Source organism: Urocampus carinirostris, chromosome 7 (assembly GCF_059441175.1).
Source record: "Urocampus carinirostris isolate Australia breed hairy pipefish chromosome 7, RoL_Ucar_1.0, whole genome shotgun sequence".
Taxonomy (NCBI): domain Eukaryota; kingdom Metazoa; phylum Chordata; class Actinopteri; order Syngnathiformes; family Syngnathidae; genus Urocampus; species Urocampus carinirostris.
Window position 1 is genome coordinate 261,895 of NC_142355.1, and position 25,433 is coordinate 287,327.

General features: G+C 45.3%; 2 protein-coding genes and 1 long non-coding RNA gene across 5 annotated transcripts in view; 1 reads left to right on the plus strand and 2 right to left on the minus strand.

Moving 5' to 3' along the window:
• The window catches only part of camk1db (calcium/calmodulin-dependent protein kinase 1Db), a 26,035-nt gene extending 2,662 nt beyond the window's left edge, over positions 1-23,373 (plus strand). The window contains exons 3-12 of the mRNA XM_088339440.1: positions 8,387-8,518; positions 11,090-11,164; positions 12,302-12,440; positions 12,510-12,636; positions 13,842-13,917; positions 14,030-14,142; positions 17,061-17,139; positions 18,600-18,687; positions 19,834-19,984; positions 21,332-23,373. Of these exons, the coding sequence (XP_088195566.1) occupies positions 8,387-8,518; positions 11,090-11,164; positions 12,302-12,440; positions 12,510-12,636; positions 13,842-13,917; positions 14,030-14,142; positions 17,061-17,139; positions 18,600-18,687; positions 19,834-19,984; positions 21,332-21,471 (1,120 nt within the window). The 3' untranslated portion in view covers positions 21,472-23,373. The remainder of the gene's footprint in view (positions 1-8,386; positions 8,519-11,089; positions 11,165-12,301; positions 12,441-12,509; positions 12,637-13,841; positions 13,918-14,029; positions 14,143-17,060; positions 17,140-18,599; positions 18,688-19,833; positions 19,985-21,331) is intronic.
• LOC148362028 (uncharacterized) lies at positions 879-2,207 on the minus strand. The gene is made up of 2 exons (XR_015850805.1): positions 2,114-2,207; positions 879-1,345 (listed from the first exon to the last, which is right to left on the minus strand). It is a non-coding gene; the product is annotated as an uncharacterized LOC148362028 (long non-coding RNA).
• The window catches only part of ucmab (upper zone of growth plate and cartilage matrix associated b), an 11,410-nt gene continuing 8,654 nt past the window's right edge, over positions 22,678-25,433 (minus strand). For all 3 annotated transcript variants that reach the window (XM_088339443.1, XM_088339444.1, XM_088339442.1), the window contains 2 exons: positions 24,429-24,527; positions 22,678-23,518 (listed from right to left, as the gene is read on the minus strand). In XM_088339443.1, the coding sequence (XP_088195569.1) occupies positions 23,421-23,518; positions 24,429-24,527 (197 nt within the window). In that variant the 3' untranslated portion in view covers positions 22,678-23,420. The remainder of the gene's footprint in view (positions 23,519-24,428; positions 24,528-25,433) is intronic.

Here is a 25,433-nt window from a genome sequence, read left to right on the forward strand (position 1 = left end):
TCATTTTCCTCATGTTGAGGTTTTTTTTGACCTCGTGTAGGTTTTAGATCAGGGGATGCTGTCATAATAATAGTTTGCAATGGTCTTTGATCTGTGCAGCCCTTTGAGACTCTTTGGGATGAAGGGCCAAACAAATAAACAGGACTTGACTTTACCTGAGATGGGCAAAATGGCTAAAAAATGACATCTTTTTTTTTTGAACAGTAGCTCGTTTTTACCTGTCAATTTGGACAAATAGGATTTTAATCGATTCTGAACAACGAGGCCCTCAGGATAACAATGAATAAGAATAAACTTTTATGTATTAAAAAAAAATACATCCTGTGTAAATTGTTACACATGTTTTAAGAAGATTCGTGGTTATAGATCATGCAAAAAACATTTACTTCGTAGTTTGTGACTCGTCTCTATATTAGGGACAATATGTATTATTCTAGTGGTTAAAAAAAACCCTAATTCATCAAAAGTCTAGTCCTGTTTATTCGTCTCACCCTTTATCACAAGAAGTCTGAAAGGGCTGCACAGACTATTGCAAACTACAGACTATGATGACAGCATCCCCTGATCTGCAACCTACACGAGGGCAAGGAAAAACCTCAATATGAGAAGAAATAAGGAACACGAGGCTATCCCTCTTCCAAGATGACCGAGCAACGGATGTCGCATTAACAAATAATACACAGACATCATTGTTTGCCATCTTGCTGCTACGAGTACCTTGCAAGAGGCTGGGCAGGGAAACATAAAGGAAATAGTCCATTTTTGTCATTTCTTTTATTTGTATGAGCAAAACATGGATACTTGGAGGGTTCCTACGTTTCGATCGACGGGTAGCACTCGGTTTAATCGAGTCGGTCGCTTTCATTTCTCGGGTTTAGTCCGCAGCGGCTCGACAATGCTCATTTAAAGTGCAAGCGTTGGAATGAATCCACGACGCGTCAATGAATGAATGAATCGGGCACGAGGCCATAACAATAACTCTTGGTCGCGGCGAGAGCTAACGAGATCTGGGTGAATAGAGTCGCTCCGCCCAGGCTAAATCCGGCCTCTAAAGCCGCGGCGGAGGCGCCTCGGGTCACCTGACGGCCAGCCGATCACGCCTCACTCCTCTACTTCACTTCTATGTCTATGTCGGGGACGCTTTTCCACCTCCGGCCAGGTCCGATGGCTCGAACCCTCCCGAGGCGCATCTTCCACGAAGCGTCTCGGTCGCCGACGCGCGGCCGTCGGCAGCTAGGCGACGAGGAAAGTCCTCGGTCGCTAGCTCGGAAGGCGGCGCCACCTGGCGCGTCCCGTCGCCTCGAGGGCCGTGAAAAAGTTGTTGCCCCCTTCCTGATGACTCCGTCTGAGGGAAAACAAAATGCACTTTTGGAACCTTGCTTCCGTTTATGATGGCACCAGAATCTGTTCCCATGTGAAAAAGGAATCGCCCCTCCTTGTTAGATCACACAGTAAGCGCGATTAACCCCGGTTTCGGGAAAGCCCAGTTCAACCTCACGGGCCGCCCCCAAAACCGATCGCCGCCACCTATGTGGAATGGATACTTCGATCAAATCTAGTAGACAAAGTCAAGTAGGCTACAAAATCTCCAAAGAAATTTCAGGAGAAGTTAGGGATCGAAATCTAGGAGTCCGGAATAGATCGCAAAGCCGTTTCCAAGGGCGTAGGACTCCAGCCGACCCCTGTCAGAGCCATTTTCCGCAAACGGAGAACGCCGGGAACGATGGCAAAGCAACTGAGATCACCCAGAAGGTGACAAAAGAACCTGGAAAAAGAGGATTTGACAACTAGAGTGCAGGGGGGCCACGGAGGTGCGCTTCGTTCGTCTCGAATGGATTCTTTCGAAATTCAAGAAAGGATTTCAAATCGAGTGGGAGGAGCGAGTAAGAAGCCGAAAACCAACCATTTCCATTCGGTGTCAAATAACAAAAATCTGCCATGCTATTCCCAAGAAGGGAAACGCGCGCGGCGTTTTTGGGCCGTTTATAAAAACCACGACTCCGATTTTCGTTTGAAAAGCGAGCTGAGAAAGACGCGTTTGGGTCCCGATCCTGTTCTGGTTCTTGACAATCTCGCCATTATCACTATTTTTGGAGCAACTTTTGTTTCTTACCTTCATTGGATATCGACAGAAGTTGTGTTTGTGGCTTCCAATTTCTTTGTCTGGATTGTGCAAAACAAAAAGAACGGATAACGTTATTTGAAGTCGTAAAGACACTTTTTACAACCCGGAACGAGGAAAACGTTCTCGCTTTGTGTCCCGGTATGGAATATGAACAAATGTCCGACATCGAATCCGTCGTCGAAAAGCGCCAAACGTCTCGGTTTTTAAAAATAAACCGTTACGATGCGCTGGCTGACAGCTCGGAGTTCCACGTGCAGCCGGTCATCTTTTATCTATCTTTAGATCAGGGCGCGGATAAAAGCCTTTATTTTTGTACCGTCGCTTCCGTCTCCGATATCGGCCTCGCTTCAGAACTTGGCAAAAAACGTTTCTTTTTCTATCCTTTCATCGGCATAATAAACCAAAACTCACAGTGGAAGAAATACAATTAGGCTTAGCAGCAATATTATGGTAATAGCTCATCACTCGGCCTTCCACTTTAGCGTGCTTTCTATGCTCTCTCAAATACAACCACACGCGCTCGATTGACCAACTCGTGTTATGGTAAGAGCTAATATATCAGTCCCCACCTGAACGCGCTTCCCTAAAACCCGTTAGCGACACTTTTTAAGCTATCTCTTAACCACGGACATACTTTAAAAAATCTTAACATTATCGGCGGACTCGGGAATTCGCAAAGCCGCCGCCGTTGACTCGGCTCTAACGTTTTTCCTACCGCTCCGGTGGTTCTGCCCCCGATCGCTTATCCGATCAAAAGGGCGGGTAGCTTCCGAGACGGAGATAGGGAGAGAGAGGCTCGACTGCATCTGAGCCTAATCGCCCTTTGATTACATAGAAATACCGATGTCCGTGGACTTCCCAATAATAAAAACGGACTTGCCCGATAATCGGTGGACCCCTACTCAAATGAGCAGAACCGTATGCGAGTATGAACTTCTTTTTTGTACTGCGGCCATTGCGTGAACGGAAGCGGCGGCTTACAGCAGCGGCTCTCGGAACGCGCTCTCTTTCCATATGAAAAAAAAGCCGGCGCCGCCGTCGTGCTGCCGTCCGCGCCCCGCAAGTGCGGGATTAGTGGGGATTTGCAGGCCCGGCCGGGATTTAGTCGGTCCTTTGGGAGGTTGCGAGGAGGGAGCCGTTACGCCGAGCGCATAATGGAGCCTCTCCTCTCGGCTTTTTGCGCACTTTCCTGCCGGCGACGTTTCCGCGTCTTCCCGTTTGAGGACCTACGCGGACTTGGCGTGTCCCCAAATAACTCCTAACTGGGGAGAAGAATTCCGTATGAACATGCAATCGAACGGTTAGGAAAAAGATGAAACTACTTTTTATAAATGTGAAGAATAAGGAGGAACGGCAGGTGCAATCGACATTTCGTTCTGTGTGCATTGTTACACAGAATGACAATACAAGGAAATTATTATTATTATTATTATTATTGTACTCATTTTCCAACATCAAATAAGTCACTCATGTTTAACGTTTGCATTATACCTTCTGTTTCAATATACAGGGACAGAAATATAGAATTTGATATCATTTACAACAAAATAATCAATCATAATCAATAATCATTAACAGGATCAGAGATAGTTTATTCCCCAGGGCCATCGACTGTCAGGACCGGAACGGAAACAGGACCCGATTGCATAGTGTTAACCACACGTTTTATTGAAAGAATAGAATCTACCTTTCTTGTCATTGTTACAAAATGGGTTGAACATATCGTGACAACGAAATTGGACGTGTCACTCCAGTTTCACATTTAACAGTGAGGATAAAAGAAAACAAAGAAGATAAAGGAACAAAGAAGATAAGGGTTATAATTGACACAATATTTACACAAGAAATGTGGGCACGTAGGATGTTACCCACGGTTTTGGGATCAAAAGAGGAAGGGCTGCGCCCACGATCCGTTGTTCGCCGGACGCGGGAAGCAAGTCGCCCTCGTACTCGGATTGCGATCCGAACACGGAAGTGGATCTTCCGTAGCGAGCGATGGCGTCGTCGGGGACGGAAAAACGGGTCGATAGCCGGGACCGGGAGAGCGAGGCGTGGTCGGGGTCGGAAACGAGTCTTAAGCCAGAACGGGGGAGTAGACGTCGTCGGGGACAAAAAGAAGCCGTGAGCCGGGACGGGAGAGCAGACGTGGTCAGGATCAAAACGGGTCGTAGCCGGAGACAGACGGGAGCAAAAACGGGACAGGCGGGAGTCAGGTTCGAAAAAAGGCTTGCCTAGTATTCACTGAGGTTCGCAGACGGACTGACAACAAAGGACGGACAGGACTGGGTTCAAATACTGACAGGGAGCCGATCAGAACTGGCGGCAGGTGAGTCACTTCAGTAATCATGACACCACCGCCCAAAATAAGCATGCGAGACTGAAAATGTCTCTATATGGCTCATGTCAATAAAATGGCCATTCATATCTTGTTTATTGATATTATGTTGCTGCTAAATGTTGTAGCGCTTTTCCTTTGCACTATTCTTGCAATGCAATTCCAAACTTAAGACGATCTCCTGGAACGACCCGGTCCATCTTTTTTCCTGTTTATCCTGACATTCTTTCCCTTTTCACTTTTTAGGCCATGCTTTTTCTGCAGTCTTATTTCTAATCTTGTTGCTATCAACCAGAATAAAGATAATTCTAATACTATAACGAACGCTGCAGAACTAAACCCATCCGATTCGGACTAGAAGCGGGTGGAAGTTCGGCAACGCGGTTTCGTAATCCTTCAAAATTTCGAGACGCCAACGTTCCTCCGATCCGTGTGGATGCGGAATAAGATTTTCTTGACAAAAGTGGAATCCGTATCGGATGGCGTACAGAATAAGGAGGTTGACTAGGATCTTCAGAATTCAAAGAGATCATAGCCTAATTAACGCAGCCCTGACTACATGTTGCTGGTAAATCATGGTAAAACACGAACAAAACATGAAAGGAGGAAGAGGAGGCGACATAAACAAGCTCAAATGTGAAAGTAAGACAATGAGTACCAACTGGTTGTTACTGAACAAGACATGACATTAATGTTACAGGGTATACATTCGTGTGTGGTCAAACGACTTCATCAGCATCTCTAACAGAACAAAACATAAAAGGTAAACCCAACAATGACATTGTCATGACAACCGGACCACGAAATACCGTATATTGCAGGCACCTATTGTTTCAAAACATGAACAAAAAAGCAAGTATCACGTGTTAGCTCAAACCGAATCAAAAAAGATGCCGTTTACGTCGAAACGCAAAATAGCTGACGCTAAACAAGACGTGAAAAGAAGAATAAGCCGGAGTAGCGACTTGGCGTCACTGAACAAAACTCGTAAGGCGGAGGATGCCGATAAAAGAATAACAACGCCGTGTACGCGAACCGGCTCTCACGGAACAAAACAGGAAACGGAGACGATCCGAGAAACATTCAGCGGACCGTAATATATCGAGTAGGCGCAGGAACTAGCTCTAACTTAACCCAACATGAAATAAAGACTGCACAGGATATGTTAGAACACTAAGGAGTTGTAACTGAACATAAGATAAAAGAAGGATAATACATGATGGATACCTCTTAGAATAATGGGAGCGGCATGACGGTCTTACAATAAATTAAGCGAATCATCCCATCTTCTCGCAGACTTTTCCCGCTTTTCTTCTCGAGCGAAGTGCTTTGGAATTTAGCGGTCCCGGTTTGAGTCTCGGCGGCCCGAAAAATCCATCTTTGCTCGGTGGAAGGAATCGCCTTAAAGGACCTTCCCGTGCCGTCATCCACAATTCATGACTTGGGCAGCCGGCCGCCGCCACGAACGCGCTGACCAAAATTCCTAATCCCATTTCATTAACAACTTAATGAAGTGTACTCCATCGAAAACAGCCGAATTAGTGTCGTTGGCGTCTGCGGGAAGTCCTTTAGCTCTCTCCTATTGGCCATCTTCTCTCCGCATAATGGCGTGCCGACTCCTCCCTTGGGCGTGCCAAGGAAGCCCCCCCCGCCCCCGGGCTTTCACCATCTCGTTGAAGATCGTCACGATGTCTGGAATACTCAAAACAACACGTAGCGCTTCTACGTCATCAGGGCCTTTCTGCGTCTGGATGTGCTGATTATCTTATCAGCCTTACGTTCCGTTCCCGCCGTTCCTGTAAACAACATTTTCCACTAGGGTGCCCTGACCTCGCACCACAGCCCAGCCGGTGAATATCTTTTGCTTCAATGTCATTTGTATTCGATGGTATAAAATCCTTTATGGTCAAATGTATCAAATCCTTCAACCTCCACTCTATTAGGGGGCAGCAGCCTTTCATTGGCAGAGCGTGTGCTCGGTGGTACTTTTCACATACGTAGCCGAGAGAAGGAGTATGAAGTGCAGACACAGAGTGTTGCAAGCCCTCCAGCGACCCCACGAAAGAGCATTGGACAAGAACGAAAAGACGAGCGGAGAGAGATAAAGCGCAAACTGCAAGTCTCTCGAAAGCTAAGACCGGGAAGCGTAACGAAGCGTACGAAACTATCGACGTCTCTGTGTTACACCAGGATCTACCGGCGTGCTCGCCTTGTCTCAAATTGTTGGCAGCGGACAGCATGAAGCCGAATGAATGAATCCGTTAATTGACGAAATCACGCACAAGTCGTAATGATAAGACGTTTGATTTTTTTTTGCGGGGGCGCCAGAGCTTTTCTTCTTCCGAGAAAGTGCGTGACAGAAAACGGTTCGGTCAACGTTGCTGTCATTTAGAACTCGATTACGGTCCATGAATCGACGGCCCGTTTTTTCTTCATCTTTTCGTATGTATTCGTAATCCTCAAATTGGCCCGCGTCAGGCATCGAGTTGCCATTTTTACCATCCGTGAAAAGTTTTTTTCCTCGTGATGTAAAAAAAACAAACAAACCTGGGAAACTAAAAAAGCTATGATGGGAAAAAAGTAAACATATCTCATCGTGAAAGGCGTCGTAAGAGAAGCTGTCTCGCAGATAGTGTGATTGGTTCCTTCGTTTATGTTTTCTTCACAAAACGAATAAAACGTATTTTGCAAAATCTTCAAACAGGAGGTTCCTAAACACTTCTGAAAAGAACGAAAATGTCACAGACCGGGAACGGAGACGGGACCCAATAGCGTTCGTCTTACTCGGTTTTATCGAGAAGGAGAACAGGACTTGCATCCGCGATCCGACGATCGTCGGTCACGGGTAGCAAATAGCGGGAAAACGGAAGTGGCGCTTCCGTGTCGAGGGAAGGTCGTCGTTGACGGCGAGAAAAAAAACAGCTCGACGGTCGGGGCAAAGGTGCGAAAACAGAAACGGGTCCGGAAAAGAGGTCGGCAACGGGAATCGGACAGAAACAGGGCAGGATAGAGTCGGTGAGTCACAAAAGCTTGCCTAGCGGGGAGCATAGGTTCGCAGACGATCTGACGAGTGCTTTCGGGAGGACGGGAGTTTAAAAAGAGTCCAGCGGCCAATCAGGGTCCCGTGGCTGTTGGCGCCAAAGGGGCAGACTCAGGTGCCCCGCATCAGTCATCATGACAGAAAATATTCTCCTTGGCAGTTGACATGCGCACTACAGTATATTCCTTATCTTGATCATCAACTCTAAAGTTGTGCTGATTTTCACGCCAGTCGTGTTTTGTTTACACTCCCGAATCTCTCTAACAACTCCTTGAAGATGAATTATTGTGGATTATTTTTCGTGAGAGCTGGGGAATCTGTTTGCTATATATGTATGTTGTCAGGACCAGAACGGAGACAGGACCCACTTGCGTTACGTTTCTCTCAGTTTTATTGGGAAGAAAGGAAAGGATTGCACCCACGATCCCGTGATCGCCGGAGGCAGGAAGCGGGTCGCTCTGAACGCAAAAGTGGCACTTCCGTGGCGAACGATGGCAATTTCGGGAACGGGAAAAAAAACAGGTCATTCGCCGGGACAGGAGAGCATAAAACATGTCGGGATCAGCATTGAGTCGAAAGCCAGGAAAGGAGAGTAGACGCGGCCAATATCAAAAACCGGATCGAAGCCGGGGGACGGACGGGAGCAAAAACAGGAGTGAGTCAGGGTTGAAAAGCTTGCTTAGAGTAAACTGAGGTTTGCAGACGGACTGACAACCGGTGACAGAAAGGAGTGGGTTTAAATAGTGACAGGGAGCCAATCGGAGTGTTTTATTTTGCATTATAAAACTGAAATCTACGAAGCGTATTAAGGGCAAAATGCACACGATGATGCCGCGCGTCATTTTGATGTCTTTGTTTGAAACGGTCTTTTGGTGTCATTTTTCAGCGGCGCGTTCTCGGAAGTGGTGATGGCCCGGGAGCAGGCCACGGGGAAGATGGTGGCCATCAAGTGCATCCCCAAAAAAGCTCTCAAAGGGAAGGAAACCAGTCTGGAGAACGAAATCGCCGTGCTGAGGAAGTAGGTCGTGCGCCGACGTCGCCCGCAAATCGAATCGAACATGAGAATAAGAGAAAGTTTCAAAATGGCTGACCTGAAACGGACCCATTTTCTTGCGGAATTCATCAGACCCCTGCCTGCCCATAAATTCAAAAAAGAAAATGAAAGGACTCAACTTCTTCTTGAAACGTTCGTCAAAAGACCCTTTTTTTTAACGACGCTGTATTTTGGGCCGCATATAATATGATCATATTATGATATCACTATTGGACATCTCGTTCGGGATTTATTTACCACGCTTTACTTTGAGTCACAAATTTACGATATATTATTTTATATTTTATATAACGATATAAAATAAACAAAACGAGAGTGTCGACAGTGGCCTCCGACACATAGTTTGGACGCTGCTGAAATAAATTCTTATTGGCAGGAAAGGTTGTTCTTTTCAGCCATTTCCTTCTGTAGATTTTTCTTAAAGTGAGAAAAATAATCAAAGATATGTTTGCATATGTTAAAGTCATGTTTATTTGTTTAGATTATTGCAAACCACAGACTCTACAAGAGTACAGTGTATCCAACCGTGTAAAAAAAAAAAAAAAACACACAACAATGCCGACAGATGAAAAAAAATCCGCCTAAAAACATTCCTTCCTCGTTTGACAATTCTTGTTGTACGCTTTCTGTTTTGCTCCATAATTCCCAAACGGACTCATCCGATGATTTCCTGACCTTTTAAAGGACACCGCTCTTAACCAATTGCAAAGTTTTTTCCTTTTTTTTTTCCTTACGCTCCTTAGCCTGTGGCAACATATGAGGGCATGTATTGAAAGAAAGAAATTGAAAAAAACCATCATGTCCTAGTGTGGCTTAAAAAAAATCTCGAACCAATAGTGAGCCATTCGAATGCGGATTGACACATTGATTAGCCAACCCTATTCCCGACATCATTTGAAGGTCTTTTTCGAAGCCTGTTTTTTCTTTTCTTCTAAAGAAACAAGAAGCAAACCAACAGATAGAAAATGAGCACCGTTTTCTGAGAATGAAGTCGCACTTTCTAAACGGACACGTTTCGGAGTCGATTTCTTCTTATTTCGATGAGTGTCTTCTTGCAGGCATCGCCGATCTCCCCCTTTCTAAACAAAAGATGTGCTTTTTTTCCCTTCTTTAACACACAAAAAACAAAGAACCAAGAAAAAAACGAAACAGAAACAAAAGAACCAAAACAACATTGCGGTATTGGGAATGCTATTTTGAATGTGTGTCGTGCATATGTTTCCACTGTTGGGAATGAATCATCCAAATGTAGCGTTGACCTCATTGTCGAACGAGTTAACTGACGCCGTTAACCAAACACCACCTACAATCACCCGACAATTGATGCGCGCACGTTTCTTGAGAGAAATAGGAACAGGAAAGCCGACATTGTCACACGGGGGCGGATTTATTCTCCTAACAGTAGAACTAAGTTTACTCCGTCGAAAACGGCCGAATTAGTGTCGACCGAAGTCCTTTAGCTTTTTCTTATTGGCCCACGTCTCCCCGCAAGGTGGCGTCTCGGCTCCTCCCGTGGACGTGCCAAGGAAGCCCCCCGGGCTTCACAATCTTATCCACAAGCGCCTTATTTCCCAAAACAACGTCGCCTCCACGAGTCCTGTTGTGAAAATTCCCTAGACAAAATCTGATGCATTTGGAACAGCCTGCCCTGACCTTGTACATTGAACTGAAGCCTACTCAGTGAAAATCTTCATTGCATTATGAGTCAGTCGTATAAAATCCTTTCCCACCATTTCGCAATTGGCTCTCATAGAGACTTGTTCCAAACATTTTCATAAATCCTCTTTTATTTGCAAAAGCCCCCGCCCGCCCCGAAGAGCTCACTTATCAGTCACCGTGTTGAGTCTAGTTGCCTGGTTACAGTTGCCATCCTCGCTCTCAGTTTTATCATTTTCTCCTTTCTTCTTTCCAGAGGTTTTTTTTTCTTGTTTTTTTCCTTCATCTTCCGGCGGCCTTACGTCACCTTCCCCGAATCCGGGGTATCCGTTTACTTTTCGGACCCCGCCGAGGAAGCCCTTCCCCGAATATTGTCGGTCGGGGGTCGCCGCTTTGCGATTCGTGGATTCGCTTTCCGGTACACGCCCCCGCGCATCTATTCTCCCCTTCGTTCATAAAAGCGGCCGTCGATTATGTCAGGGTTGCCATGGCGCCCCATCGGCCCCGTCCACGGACACCGGCCGAAACGCGTTGACGGATTGCTCCCCGTCACTACTTAAACGCTGTCTCGTGAGTCACCCTTTGTCGGAGCGTCTGCCAAACTCTGTTTTGACACGTCGAGCCCTGAGAATCTCCGTTTTTGCCTGTGTAACGGCTCCTGTTTTGGTCTCTCCCCGATCGGTTTGATTTTGTCCACTCTCTCGTTCCGATCGATCTACTTCCGTGACCGACGATCCCCGGATCGAGCGCGGGCTCGTTCCTCTTCTCCCCGATAAACCGCGAGTGACGTTACGCGAGCGGGTTCTGCTTCCCGTCGCCTGTCCCGGTTTGTGACAGATTAAGCCGGGGAATGACGGCGTCCGCTTGTGTGTTTGTCAGAATCAAGCACGAGAACATCGTGGCCTTGGAGGACATTTACGAGAGCTCCAACCACCTCTACCTTATCATGCAACTGTGAGTAGACCCTTCCCGCATTTTTCGTTTTAAACGGGATCCTCCGATGCCGCAGAACGGCGTGTTCTCTAACTTTCTGATTTTTTCCGAGCGGCCTCCTCGCGTTTCTATGACCACCTCCGAAGAACACGTCGTTGCTTCCTCTTTGATATCCGAAAATAGAAGTCATCTGTTAGTCCTGACAAAATATAATATATATATATAAATATAAATGTAATGGCACTGCTCAAAACAACAGAAGTTGAGTACACTAATCTAATATTAATAATAAAAATCACAAATATTGTTTTTTTTTGTTTTTGGGGGGGGGGGTTGGCCATTCCCACATATTTTCGATGGGCAGCCGACTCAAATAGTCAGGAAAGGAAAAACAACAAATACCGTTATTAGTATCATTCCTTTTTGTAATGATTATGATACCAATACTATACTCATTGCAATAATTGAATACACTATATTATGAAATGATAACATCATAATAAAACAATTCATTGATAAACAATTTGCTAACTAAAAGCACTACACTGCAAAGAAAATTCTCACCCCATTGTCGGAACATTTCAAACTTATTCGAGGCTTTTTTTTTTTAATATACTTTTTTTGCACCTTCTTTCTATGGTGGCCATTCGTGTTAGGGACCCGTCCGCAGGCTATAATGTGATTTTTTTGATGATTCGGGATCCCGACGCTTGATCAATTTCAGTTCTTTACTGGCCTTTTTAGCAGCTTCTTTCGCTAGCCGCTAACATTATCTTGACCGACTCCAGCTATCGGCTCTGTTCAGCCGCTCCGGGTATATGCAGCTCGCTTGGTCTTTTGTTACGTCTGACGAGGATTACCGGTAGATTTCACGTCCTGTCGTTTGCTGAAATTCTTCCGAGAAAATCCGGAGGTAGGCTTGGGATTTTTGCCGATCTTCCCTAGTCCCTTTTCTTCTAACGGACGCGCTTCAGCTCCATTCGAAGCGACAACAACCTCGAGCGGTGAATAAATTCGAATCTTTGAGACGGGATTTTTTTTCCTCCGGTTTTGATATCGTAAAGGTGTTTTATTCGAAGCGTCGAGCGCTATCGTTGCGGTGACGGCGGCGTCGCTGCGTTTTGGCACCCGTGAAACCGAAGTGACGTTGCGCAACAGGGTTTCCGGCGGCGAACTCTTCGACCGCATCGTGGAAAAGGGCTTCTACACCGAGATGGACGCCAGTCGTCTGATTCGCCAAGTCTTGGACGGCGTCAACTACCTTCATTCCATGGGGATCGTGCACAGGGACCTCAAGGTAGCCCCGTCCGTCAGGTCTTCACGCGGGCGTGAAGACCTGACGGAAGCTCTGACTCTCGTTTGGCAGCCGGAGAACCTTCTCTACTTCAGCCCGCACGACGAGTCCAAAATCATGATCAGCGACTTTGGCTTGTCCAAGATGGAGGGCACGGGCGACGTCATGGCCACCGCCTGCGGTACTCCGGGATACGTGGGTGAGCGTCCGGCAAAGAGCTCGACGCTTCTCGTTTTTATTCTAGTTCGATCGACTGGAAGGATAGATTTGGCTTATTAAAAGCGCACTTCGCAAGAGTGCTTGGGACGTGACACGATAGATAGACACTTTATTTATCCCCGTAGGGAAATTCACACTTCCAGCAAGTATCCTTTGTTGTTTATTAACAGGATAGCCTCGGGGTGCCGTGTTGTCGTTTAGCCACAGCGGAGTGGATGAGGTCACACGCTAGTCCCAAAAGTTGGACGGCAGATGGAAATCTTACCGCCTCGTCTTCACGTAGATAGCGAGTTGGCCTCTTCTCCGCTTCCCGCAGGTGTTTGTGTCTCTGTCCCTAACAGCGCTGAAGCCGGGTAGTTCCACGTTAGCGTCCGGGATGCGAGACGTGAGCCACGTTTCCGTAAAACACAGCAAACGGCACTCCCTGTACGCTTGATGTTATTTGTCAGTCTTATTGGGTAGAGAGTTCACATTTCCCATGATTACGGGCGGTACCAAAGACTTAAAACACTCAGCTAGCTCCGGCTCTCCATCCACGATAGGGCCCCCTCATCACGCCGGCACGAGAATTCTTTAGGGCGAGGAGTCGATTCCTGGAATAAACACATTTTCGTGCGTTAAAACCCATAACGATAGGATGGAAAGTCATCCAGTGTGTCGTTGTCCAACGGGACAAAAAACACGGAAGATAGAAGCAGACACTTCAAACAAGAAATCCCAAAAAGAGCAAAATAACACAGAGCTGCTGGAAAGGCCGCCGCTCGTGGCGGCGCCTACGATCAGAGCAACAAACGAGCACTTAGCCAAGGATACAGAGTGTTTCAATAATGTAGAGGGAGGGGTGTGATCGGAGGGTAATTTGGTGACATTAATATGGCCGCTGTCATGTGATGCATCTCGACGTATGTTCCCAATATTGCACACCTGCAAAGGAGCCTGCATAGGATGCCAGTTTGTTATTTGGACTCTTCTACCTGACTTATTTGGACAATGTGCACTGTTTGTGGCTATCAGCCAATAATGATGCTGTGTCTCCACCCTTTAGGAAAGGAAAGGACTCGGGAGGGTTAGCAATTTGGCATTGTGAGGGTTTTTCGGTCCTCTTCTTTTCTCCAAAGAAGTTTAAAATATATTGATGTCTCTTCTGAGCGTCTGCTAAACGATGGACTCAATTCTTCCTTGCAGCCCCCGAAGTGCTGGCGCAGAAACCCTACAGTAAAGCGGTGGATTGCTGGTCCATAGGTGTCATTGCCTACATTCTGTAAGTGCTCGGCGGCCATCCACACCATGCCAAGCTACACACATACTTCAGTTAGAAAGTATCATCCTATGAAAAAAGGAATACGCGGCGCTTAAAAGCAATCCTCGTCCAGGCTTTGCGGCTACCCGCCTTTCTACGACGAGAACGACTCCAAGCTCTTCGAGCAGATCCTGAAGGCCGACTACGAGTTCGATGCGCCCTACTGGGATGACATATCGGATTCCGGTGAGGAAGCGCTCCGTTCGTGATGGATTTTGACGCTTGTGTTTATTTCGGCGCGGTACGATGAATGAATAAAAACTTGATTTTGAACATTCAAATAAAAACAGAACAAAAACAATCATTCAACAACAAAATAATGTGACATAACATGTTGGAAAAGGGCTAGTCAGAAGCAAATGCTTATTTTCCCTCCCCCTTCATCTTCCCTCTTAAATAATAATAACAACAATAGTAATCATATTAATAATAACAGTTATGATATAACAATAGCAACAATAACAACAAAGTTAACCATAGTTGTAGACGCACTATTCCCAATCTCTCGTATCCCTCATAGCCCATTTTCTTCATCTCTGTATTCCGCCAGGAATGTCTTTTTGTATTTAAATTTGAACAAGTAAATCGTTGGACATTGTTTGATCTCGTCTTGTAAATTGTTCCAAAGTTTGACTCCGCACACAGACACACACATACTTTTTCTGGTGGTTCTCACCTTTTGGGATTTTGAATTGACTCAAGTTGTAATTTCCCTCTTTCCGAATGAATCATTTATGGATATTTCCTGGCACTATTTTTTGTTGACATCAAATAGCAGTTGTGCAGTGAAAATTTTGACTAAATCATCTCATTTTAATCATTTGGACTGCAGGATTAAAATAAAATAGAGTATGCTCTGGATATCCTACCCTGTGTATGGTTCTAATTGCACGTTTTTGGAGGATAAAAAGGGAACTTTTGTAATGATTGCCCCAGATGTCTGCACAATATGTTAAGTATGGCAGAACGAGAGAACAATATCATAAATACAATGCCTTGTAGTTTAAAAGGAATTTGGCTTTATCAATGATTGAAATGCTTTTTGATACTTTAGTTTGTATGTGTCTGATGTGTGTTTTCCAGCTTCATTTCTTGTCTATGATTATGACCCCGAAAAACTTCATTTCTGATACAATGTCTACTGCAGCAGCATCCATTTTGACTTCTAAATCTTGATATGCCTTGCGATGACCAAAGAATATGACTTTGGTTTTATTTCAATTTAAAGATCATTTATTTATATCCATCCATACTTTTAGGTGAATTAGTTCACGATGAATACAGGTTACCAAATCAATATTGTTATCATTCGAATAGAAAATGGTAGTGTCGTCTGCAAATATGACTATTTTTAATCGTTTTGAAACCTTAAAAATAGCGTTAATATATAAATGAAATCCCTTTGGACCCAGGATAGAACCCTGTGGTACTCCACAACAGATGTCTAAGTATTCAGATGACAACTCTCCCATTTTCACATATTGCTTCCTCCCTGTCAAAAAACTTTGAATCCATTGCAAAGCCACTCCCCTGATGCCATATCTTTTCAGGTTTTTTTATAGTATGTTAGGATTAATGTTATGGAATGCTTTTTTTAAGTCAAAAACATTCCAAGGCAATTATTGATACCGTGCATGGAGCCAAAACGATGACGCTGAAGCAAAAGTTGGATGAAAAATCAACGTATACAAATAAAAAATACTGCAGCTAACAGTCGACACGCAATTTATGACGAAGCAAACGGTAGCTTTTTAACCCGTATCATTTTTGGGGGATTATTGAATACACTAGAAACCAATCAATAAAATAATTATAACGATGAATTATTTTGACAGGAAGTGAATGACTTATGTTAATGACTTATGTGAATCGGCTTTTTCAATTTATTACGGACGAACGGTTTCCTCGTTAAAGACGGTGACGTGCCCTTAATTCTTCAAACGATGACCAAACGTGTGACAAAATGAAATCCGTTTGTTTTCTAACAAATCCAATTCCATAACATGAAACTCAATGCGTATATTTGTGAAATGGACTTCAAAAATAAAGACGTGATTAGGGATGGAGGGGAATCCAGCAAGTTGTCCATGAGAAAAAGTTCAATCGCTCGATGAAGTTGTTGGAGTTACACATCCGACACCTGTACCTATGACCGTGGTCATCAGATGCTCATTTTGTCAAGCGGATGCTCATTTTTTCCAGCATATACTCTTTTCTTCCCAATATAGGCTATTTTTTTTTCCAGCGGCCCGTCACTACGTCCAATAGTCTCGGCAACACGCCGGCCCGGCAATCTACCACTCAGTCAGTCCAGAAATACTCAATCGGAAGCAAATTGAGCCATTGTCATGGATTTAGGACCTGTTGCCCGGAACCGATCCCGGTTGCGAGTTAGATGTTACCTGTTGTAAAAAAAAAAAAAAAGTATTCAGCCTGCCAACAGGTTCTTTGCGCTATACTAAATCATTGAAATCATAAATTTCTTTTTTTTTTTCAAGATTTTTTCCTAAAAAGCTTGTTTCGCTATTTTAGCTCAAGCCTCGTCTAAAATAGTATTGTGACTTTGGGACCATCTCGTGCAATAATTCTGCCCGCGGGCCAGACTCCTAAAAAGGAAGCCAGTCTTGAGTTCCTTTTTATCAAAAGTTATGATTTTTAAAATGAATGCAAACTAAATGCTCCTTTTGGCCGCTAGAGGGCAGTAAAGCGTATACTCTCATCTTTAGTCGATCCGGCCTAGTCGTTTTTTATTTTTCATAGCTCCCGCTTGAGTTTGTGTAGCATGGTGAGTTGATTCAGGTGTACAACCGCATTCACTCAATAAGCCAGTTCCATTGTTTGTGAATAAATGTGTTATACTTAGAAAAGATCCTTTGTCATCCCTGATAATTATATGAAGGGAAGCTACTAAAGTATGATGAATCCTAAATGATAATTCTAAGCTAAAAAGTTGACGTCCTTTTAGTGATATGGCCCATCTGAGAACGGCTTCTCGGCGCTAACCACTTTGTCTAATAGTAAAAGGATCTCGCGCCATCAGTAGAAAATGAGGCACCTTTGGAACGTCTCCCCTCCGAATTGACTTTTATGATGCGCGTCCGCAGCCAAAGACTTCATCGGCCGTCTGATGGAGAAAGATCCGGAGAAGAGGTTCACGTGCGACCAGGCTCTGGAGCATCCCTGGTGAGAAAGCGACACGGCGGCTCAAATCCCCCCGGTTACGAAAACGGCGCGCGACGCGGACGGCTTTTGGGAAAGCGACGCTCGCTCGCCCGCGCCGGCCGTCGCCACGGCAACCGGCGGCGAGGCCACCTCCGCCGGCTCCGCGGCCGAGATCGTTTCCACGGATAAACCTCGGTCGGTTAGGAAATCCCGCTCGTTTTCCGCGACGACGTCTGCGGGCGGGCAATAATCACGTCGGGAAGGGAATTTGACATTTCTGGTGCTATCGGAACGAACGCCGAGAGACGAACGAGTAACCCCGGATACGTCGTGTTTGCGACCGAAACTCGGAGGGATGTCGTTTCGAAGATAGACCTCGTTTCCTTATTTCACTTCCGGCGTTAAATCAAGGAAGATTTCATTCACGTCGCTCACCGAATTCAACCCGTGACCACGTTTGTTTCCTCCGTGCCGCGTCCCGTTTGTTTACAAGATGTGCTCGTACATGACTACCCAAAAGCGTAGACTTACACTAAACGAAGATAGATAGAATTTAGGATAGAATTTAGAATATACCTTTATTGTCATTGTTACAAAATGGATTGAACATATTGTGACAACGAAATTGGTCGTGGCACTCCAGTTTCACATTTTACAGTAAGAATAGAAGAGAACAAAGAAGATAAAGGAACAAAGAAGATGTTTGTATTGTCCTTGTTGCAGGCTTTGTATTTCTCCAGAGGGGGTGTATGAGGGACAGACAGAGATGGTGGGATCCAGCGAGGTGGGGGAGAGGGGGGAAGCTCTGTACGCATGTGTTTTTCCCCCCCTGGTTGCACAGTCCCCGTATTGAATGAATTTGGGAAGGACAGTCCTTAAGCGTGGCTGATTAAAGTCGCCGGCGACGATAAAAGCTCCGTCGGGGTGTATTGATAGCAGCGAGCAGGGGATTTAGCGCTATGCTAACGTTAGCATCCGGTGCAACGATACAATTGTTCCGATTAAATACAACCACTACAAATGAGAAAGAAGTTTGCTGTATCAATCGTCTCTAATACGAGCGCTACGCAACATGAAAATATCCCGGATGAAGGAAACTGCACGTGTACACTAATAAACAGACTGTTTACTGTCAGACAGCAAAAACAGAAATGCGCAAATCATTTTTTTGTGCAAAACCTGGATTTCGCGTGTAACGTTCATCACTCGACTACAAGTCCCATAGTGCTTTGCAGCATCAAAATATCCCGGTGAGGGAAACTGCCTCTATCGGGGTTCCTGCCAAACTTTGAAAAGTCTTTCAAGGCATGCAATTCATGATTCTTCAAATAAGACCTTGATTGGCATTCAAATGTCTTCAATCCAATTTTCCAAAGTCTTCAAAATAGGAAACCATGGATAAAATTGCTCTTTGTTGGAACTAGAAACATTGAGTAACCCATTTTGCCTTTTTTGAAAGTTCCTGTCCATTTCTCCTCTAGGATCGCGGGAGGCACCGCCCTTTGCAAGAACATCCACGAGTCGGTCAGTCGGCAGATGCGCAAAAACTTTGCCAAAAGCAAATGGAGGGTAAGAACATTTTTTCGTCTTCTGAGAAATTGACGGGCTCCGCACGATGTACAAAGAACCGTTATCACCAATCGGTGTAAGGTGATCTCCTCCACCCCGACACTCGAAATGTTCAGCGCAATTTTTTTCTTTCAATAAGAAGAATCTTTTGGGATAAATGGCAAATTCTGTCAACCGTCTTTCCTCGGTGCTTCGCTGGTTAGTAAGGATTCTGTGATCTATTATCCCCAATGATGGCATATTGCTGCAAGCGAAGGAAAGCGGAACACATTTTTGTTAGGTCGGCGGCTGATTATGCCATTCTAATTACCAGAAAGTAAACGACGCTGATGCGGCCGCGATCCATTATCCCCGATCGTATGATGCTTTGAGCGGGGGCTGGCAGAGTGCACTTTTGTCAAGCTTTGAACAGTATTCACGTGGCTGTGACGGATTATCCCTCATCACATATTGTTGCGAACAGGGGCCAGCGAAGTGGCTTTTTGTCAAGCATCTCAAGTACTTTTTGCCGTACTGTCCACCAAAAAGTTAAAAGCACTCTTGCGGCCACGATCCACTATTCCCGATCACACGTTGCTACGAGCAGGGACCGACAGAGCGCAATTTCGTCAAGCCTGGCGACACTTTTTTTGTAGTTACTTCCGCCTAAAGGGAATTGTACTCGTGCGCCCCCACGATCGATTATCCCTGAACGCGTATTGCGACTAGTGCGGATCGGCAGAAGGCACTTTTGTCAGGAGGCGTGCCGTTATGCCCTGTCCAAAATGTAATGCACTGTTGCGGCCGCGATCCATTATTTACGGTTGACTATTACGGAGAGTGAGAGCTGGTGGAGAGCTTTTTTTTTTTCAGGGTCGCTGAAGTGTGGCAGTATGACCCGCCTAAAATGAACTGCACAGTTTTTTCTGTGATCCATTAGTTGAGTCTGGCTGTGGGCAAGGGCTAAGAGAGCAAATTTTTGTCACGAGTGGCAGCTTTTTTTCCTTGTTTTTTCCGCCTACAATGAACGGCACCCGTCCAAAATCCCAGTGGACTTAAGTGGATAGTATATGGTGGGGGGTTCTCGGAACAAACCACGGATTCCGGCGGTTTTCATCGACTTGCCGTATTTTCGACGGGGGTTTAATATGGCGACTCCTTTTCCAGCAAGCCTTCAACGCCACGGCGGTGATCCGGCACATGCGGCGCTTGCAACTGGGCAGCAGTTTCGGCAGCAGCGTCAACGCCGCCGACGCTTCCAAGCGGGTGCCGGCCAAGAGCCAATCGGTGGACTGCGCTCCGCTCGCCGTCCACCGCTGTAAGTACTCAAGTTTGACCAAATATCGGTATCGGCGTTTCTGTTCATTCCGCGGGCCCGTGAAATATATTTAAGGCCGGGTTCTTTCGGCTCGGGGTTCTCGCCGATCCCAGAAAAGTCCATAAAGGCTTTGAATTCGTGATTCCAGAAACGAGGCCTTCATTTAAACGTCTTCCGTCCAATTTTCAAAAGTCTCGAAAATGTCAACGCATTCATTTAGATTTAGATTTGTTTGAACTAAAAATAATGAATCAAATTTCACTAACATCAGAGAAACAATCGTCTGTTATCAGTCATACTTATTTGTTTTGAATGAAAATATTGCAATCTTATTGAAAAGAGAGCAAGTCCTAAAAAAGTTCAAAGGAGACTTTAAACGATCGCTATTTTCCGACAGTTGTCGTAAAGAAATGACTAAAATCACTCAAAATGCGAGCATCGTTATGTTGCGCGTAGGTTTATTTTTTGGATTGGATCCCATTTTATGACAGAAACCACATATTTCTATTTGAAATGCGCAAAACGACGTCGCAAAACGAGCAGCCTTTCTTTTTCAATTCATCAATTTCTCACAAATCTATATTTTAATTTGAAATGTATTTCTTTTTAACCGCTTCCTCATTTTGTTGAAACGGCGTCGAATTGAATTCTTCTTTGAAATGCAAATTGTTATTGACCCCGGTGTCGTCCTTATTTTGAGGACCGTCTTTGTACACATTTGACAAAGAAATGCATTTCATTTTTTCTCTGTTTTAAGTCATACCGTTTAAAGTTGATCCAAATATAATTTTGTCAGGACCACAACGAAGACAGGACCCACTTGCGTGTGTTCCTCTTAGTTTTATTAGAAGGGAAAGGATAGTATACACCATCCGTAGAGCGCCGGTCGCGGGGAGCAGGTTACTCAGACGCGGAAGCGGTATTTCTGTGGCGTGCCAAGGCAGTGTCGAGAGCGGGGAAAAACAGATCGGTGGCCGGGACGGGGGGAGCAAAAACCTCGTCGAGTTCAGAAAAGGGGTCGGAGTTAGGAATCAAACAGGAATCGGGACAGGAGAGAGTCAGGGTGGAAAGGGCTTGCCTAGCGGGAGCTGAGGTTTGCAGACGGACTGACAACAGTACGGACAATCGGTAATCATGACAAATTTAAGGGATTGATTTTCTTGGTTTACAAGACAGCGGCGGGTCGTTTTGACCTGGAGACAACGGGTGGGTGTATTTGCACATTTATGTAAAACGATAATTCATTTTGAAGGTTTTTTGTCTTCTTTTCTGAATTCATTTGATTTATTTTTGACTCATGTTGAAAAAGGCCTGCGTTTTCCATCAGCGGCGTTTGATTTTCGGCAGGTCCTCCGACGTCCCCTCTTCCGCCCTCCGACGGGGACTCCGGGGCGTCGTCCCTCTCGCCGGAAGAGCCGCTTTCATTGGCCGAGACGGTTCTGCCCCGCCCCTCCACCGTCACGGTCATCCACACGGGGACTAAATGACGCCAGGTTCCGCGGGAGGTGAGCTGGGAGACCACGGAGCTTTAAGACCCCGTCCTTCCCACCCTCTCGCTCCTCCCGTCTCCTCCCGGCCGCTTTAGGGGAGGGATTTCGGGAGCTCCGCCCACCTCACCTGTCGCAGGTACGGGGCCCGCGTAAGCTCCGCGTCGGAGGAGGATGGGAAATTGTTTCGTCCCGTCGGACGCTCCGACGCGCGCCTCCTGTAAATATCGCGCTCGGAGCCAAACTCTAGCTTTTGATTCCATTTCACGGAACGGCGGCCGCACGAATGTATCGGAGGGGGGACTTCTTTATCGGAGACGACTCGGGGGTCTGCCGGAAGAGTTCTCAGGGATGTCGCTGGGAGTAAAAAGACCCCGTCTGGACCCCCCTCCACCTACACTGTGTATCCTCATGTGCCAACGGGAAAGCCGGCTTCCTTTCTGTCAACGGCGAGTGACGCTCGATTCGCGCTAAGCTTTAAATGTGAAATGTTTTTGATCTCGTACGCTTCGTAATAGAGTCGTTACGCAGTTTCTAGCGAGTGTCCTCGCGTGAGCGCTTATTATTATGATTTGGAGTGATACGGAAGACCCCCGGGATACGACGTTCCGGTCCGAGGTGGGGATGGCGCAGTCAAATGGCTGTATAGACCCCTAGCGCCAAATCTTCTGTACCTGAGATAAAACATAATAATAACAAAACAGGCAAAATCGATAAAAGATTAGATTCTGCTGCTTGGAGTGGTTGGCGGTCAGTATTGAGGTGCCTTGACACTCAAGCTTATCATATTCGCAGAGATCCATTTTTAGGAAAATCATCCCTTTCGGAGCCTTTAAGTCACATACACACATTCACTGGCACACGCGCAAAGTGAGATTTATTTGAGATAAGTACTATATGATTAATGACATACATGTGCGGGAGAAATGACATTTACCTTTGGCGTGACCCGACTCGAGCTGGTCCCTCGGCATTGTTGTCGGATGCAAACTTCCACTCTCGAGGATCGCCATTAAAATATTTTATTTTCAGTAATAGATTTTCAATCGGTCAGAGGCATGCAACTTGGTAAGGGTGGTGATTGGTTTGCCTCGATCATTAAATATTTGTTTCCAAGGCGATCCTGTTTTTACTTCTTGGGACCCATTGTACCAAAAATACCGTTTTTTTTTTATCGCCGACTCGCAAATCGTTTACTGAGCACATCAGATTCTGAACTGAATTAGGAGGAAGGCGTCGTGGGAGGTCGTTCAGCCGATAACCTTGATGTATTTCTGCGAAGCCGACGGCAGACCGGATTCGATCGATGTTGACGAAAGTCATCGTATAAATTGTTTGTGCAAAATCATCAGTTGATGCGCTGAGAAGAGGGGTCATCAAAACATCTGTAAAGTCAAAACATGGCAAGGTGGGGACGCTGTATCCCGGGGGTCGATCGTATTGCTCAAAACAGCGTTTTTAGACCGGTGTTAGACGTTGTTCCCGATTTGCTCCGCTTTAAGGAAAGACGCTAAGCGGTCGGACTTCGAGAGCTCACCCTAACGGACATTTTTTGCGAGCGACCTTTCCCTTTAAAAGACTAAGGTACAGTGAAGCCGTTGTGCTGCTTGGCTTTGGTGCCCGCCTGTTGAATTTAGCAGGAAGCCTCTCTTCGCAGCCCTCCCTTTCAAAAAAGGCGTCAATGTGACCGGGGAGGGAGCCTCGCTTTCGCTGTAAATACGAATGTGAAAACGTCACGTTTTTTTTCGCCGTGGTTGTTTGTTCTTCCCTTTCAGAGCGCCCAAAAAAAAAGAAAGAAAAGCTGTGAATTTCCCCAGAAGCCAAAAGAAATGCATGTGGCGTGTTTTGATGCAAAAAATCTGGTCATGTATTTGAAAAAGTAAAGAAAATTTGGATTTTGTCCCTCCGGCGTGGTGCTTCTTGGTGCGTCTGGGATGCTTTTGGGATTTTCAGATGCTCTGCCGGTCGTACCGGTAGGGGGGGTCCATCCCGTCGTAGTGGAACTCTCGCCACTGCTCCGTGCTCTCCCGGCTCCTCTCGTTTTGTTCTGCTCGCCGAAGAAAGGAAAATCTCAGCTATCTATTTGCGCTTAAGAGATCCTTCAAATACAAAGTCAACCGAATACAAGTCAAAATAACTCTAGTACATTTGATTTCGAAACGTCTTTCAGGAAACCCGAGGGTGCCGTCCACAAAATATGGCCGTTCGTTACAGAAGTGGGTTTTATTTTAAGGGGATATAAATCCTTTCAAATGTCGTATGTTATAAAAATCTAAAATGCTGTAATATATGTTCAAATAATTATAAACTGTTATAAAAGAAATTGTCTTTTTCATATGTATATTGTATATTGCTTGGTTGGATCCATAGTTGAATAGATAGAGTTATATCAACATTTTATATATATTATATAGAGATATACACTTTTACATATATTTTGACTATAATATCGATAAATAATTGTACATAAAACATGTTTAAAACATGGTAAAGTACATACAGAAGATATGATATACACACACACACACATATATATAAATATATAATTATATGGATAATTATCATTAAATGTAAATATGATGGATAGATACTTTATGGGTCCCCTTTGGGAAATTCCCACTTCCAGCAGTATCCTTGTGTTGAAAAATAAAATAAAAATAAAAGAAAAGAAATAGAATATATCAATACCCAATATAATGTGTTGATATAGTGCTCCATAAAATAAACACTGTCATAGAAATAGGGTCATATGCAAATGTGGGGGTGGGGTCTCATGTGGGCTTTGACTCCCCCGGGTGGAGTTCAAGAAACTCATGGCATGAGGAAGAAATGATCTCCTCAGTCTGATATGATCTGATACATTTATAGAAATTTAAATGTATTTCACAAATATGTTTTTTATGATACGTAGTCAATATATAGGAATCAAAGTGGAATATTTGCGAGTCAGGACTCACCGTCGTCCACCTCCTCCACGTAGTTCTCAAACTCGTTCCTCTTCTCCTCGTGAAATTCTCTCCTGCGTTCGTCCGCCGCCAAAACTTGCCTTTGCTCCGCTGCAAAACGGACCACACAAAGCTGAAGTTTTAAATGGGGGTTGTCCAAACGACGGTCCGGGGGCTCTTTGCCGGCCCGCCCGTAGCACCATATTTGCTTCCGATAAGTAGCGCGCGCGAGCTTTTTGCCAATACGCCAAGGTTTAGATACAGCGACGGACTCGTCTTCGAACGTTTCTGTATTGGAAGTGAAATCGTCTTTGTCCCTACAGCGTCCTGCGCGCGTTATCGGCTAGCTAGGACCCTCGCGACCCCCTGGATCAAATTGCGAGATGGTTTACTTCGTTAATTCGTCGGTTGCAGCCACCGGGCGGGGCTGGCGTTTCCAGCCGGCGGTCCTGCGAATAGAGAAGAAGAGAGCCGGGAGCAGCGAGTGCCAAGACATTAAACTGACTTTTCACATGTTATTATTCTCCTTTGGGTTTTTTTTTCTTCTTTTTTAACCTCTTACCGTTCCCGTCAAATTTGCCTGACGTACCCAGAGTCGAATGAAAGCTGTTCTTTAACCGTTTGGAGAATTTGGAGGCTTTTAAAAGTAAACACTCTAAAGTTCTGTCCCAAACTGAAATAATCACGACAGGTAGGACTAACATGGAGTCATCTGAAAGAAATGATTTTTTTTTTCAATTTTGCAATGAAATGCCTGCAATTGAGCGAGAGTAGGTCGAGCCGTTTCCAAAAGGGACCTTCGGGAGACGAGCAGTGAACGACGCTAAAACCTTTGCAAATGTGTATTTTACTTTGGCCGTTTTTAGACATTGCGAAAGAGTTGTAAATGTTCTACTTCTCTTTCCGTAAGTCAAATCGATGGTCGTGCACACTTGCGCGTAATAACGATGCGTAAAAAGGAACCGTGGTTTGGATTTTCATCGGCAAACCGATGTGTAAATCGTCGTTCGATTTTGT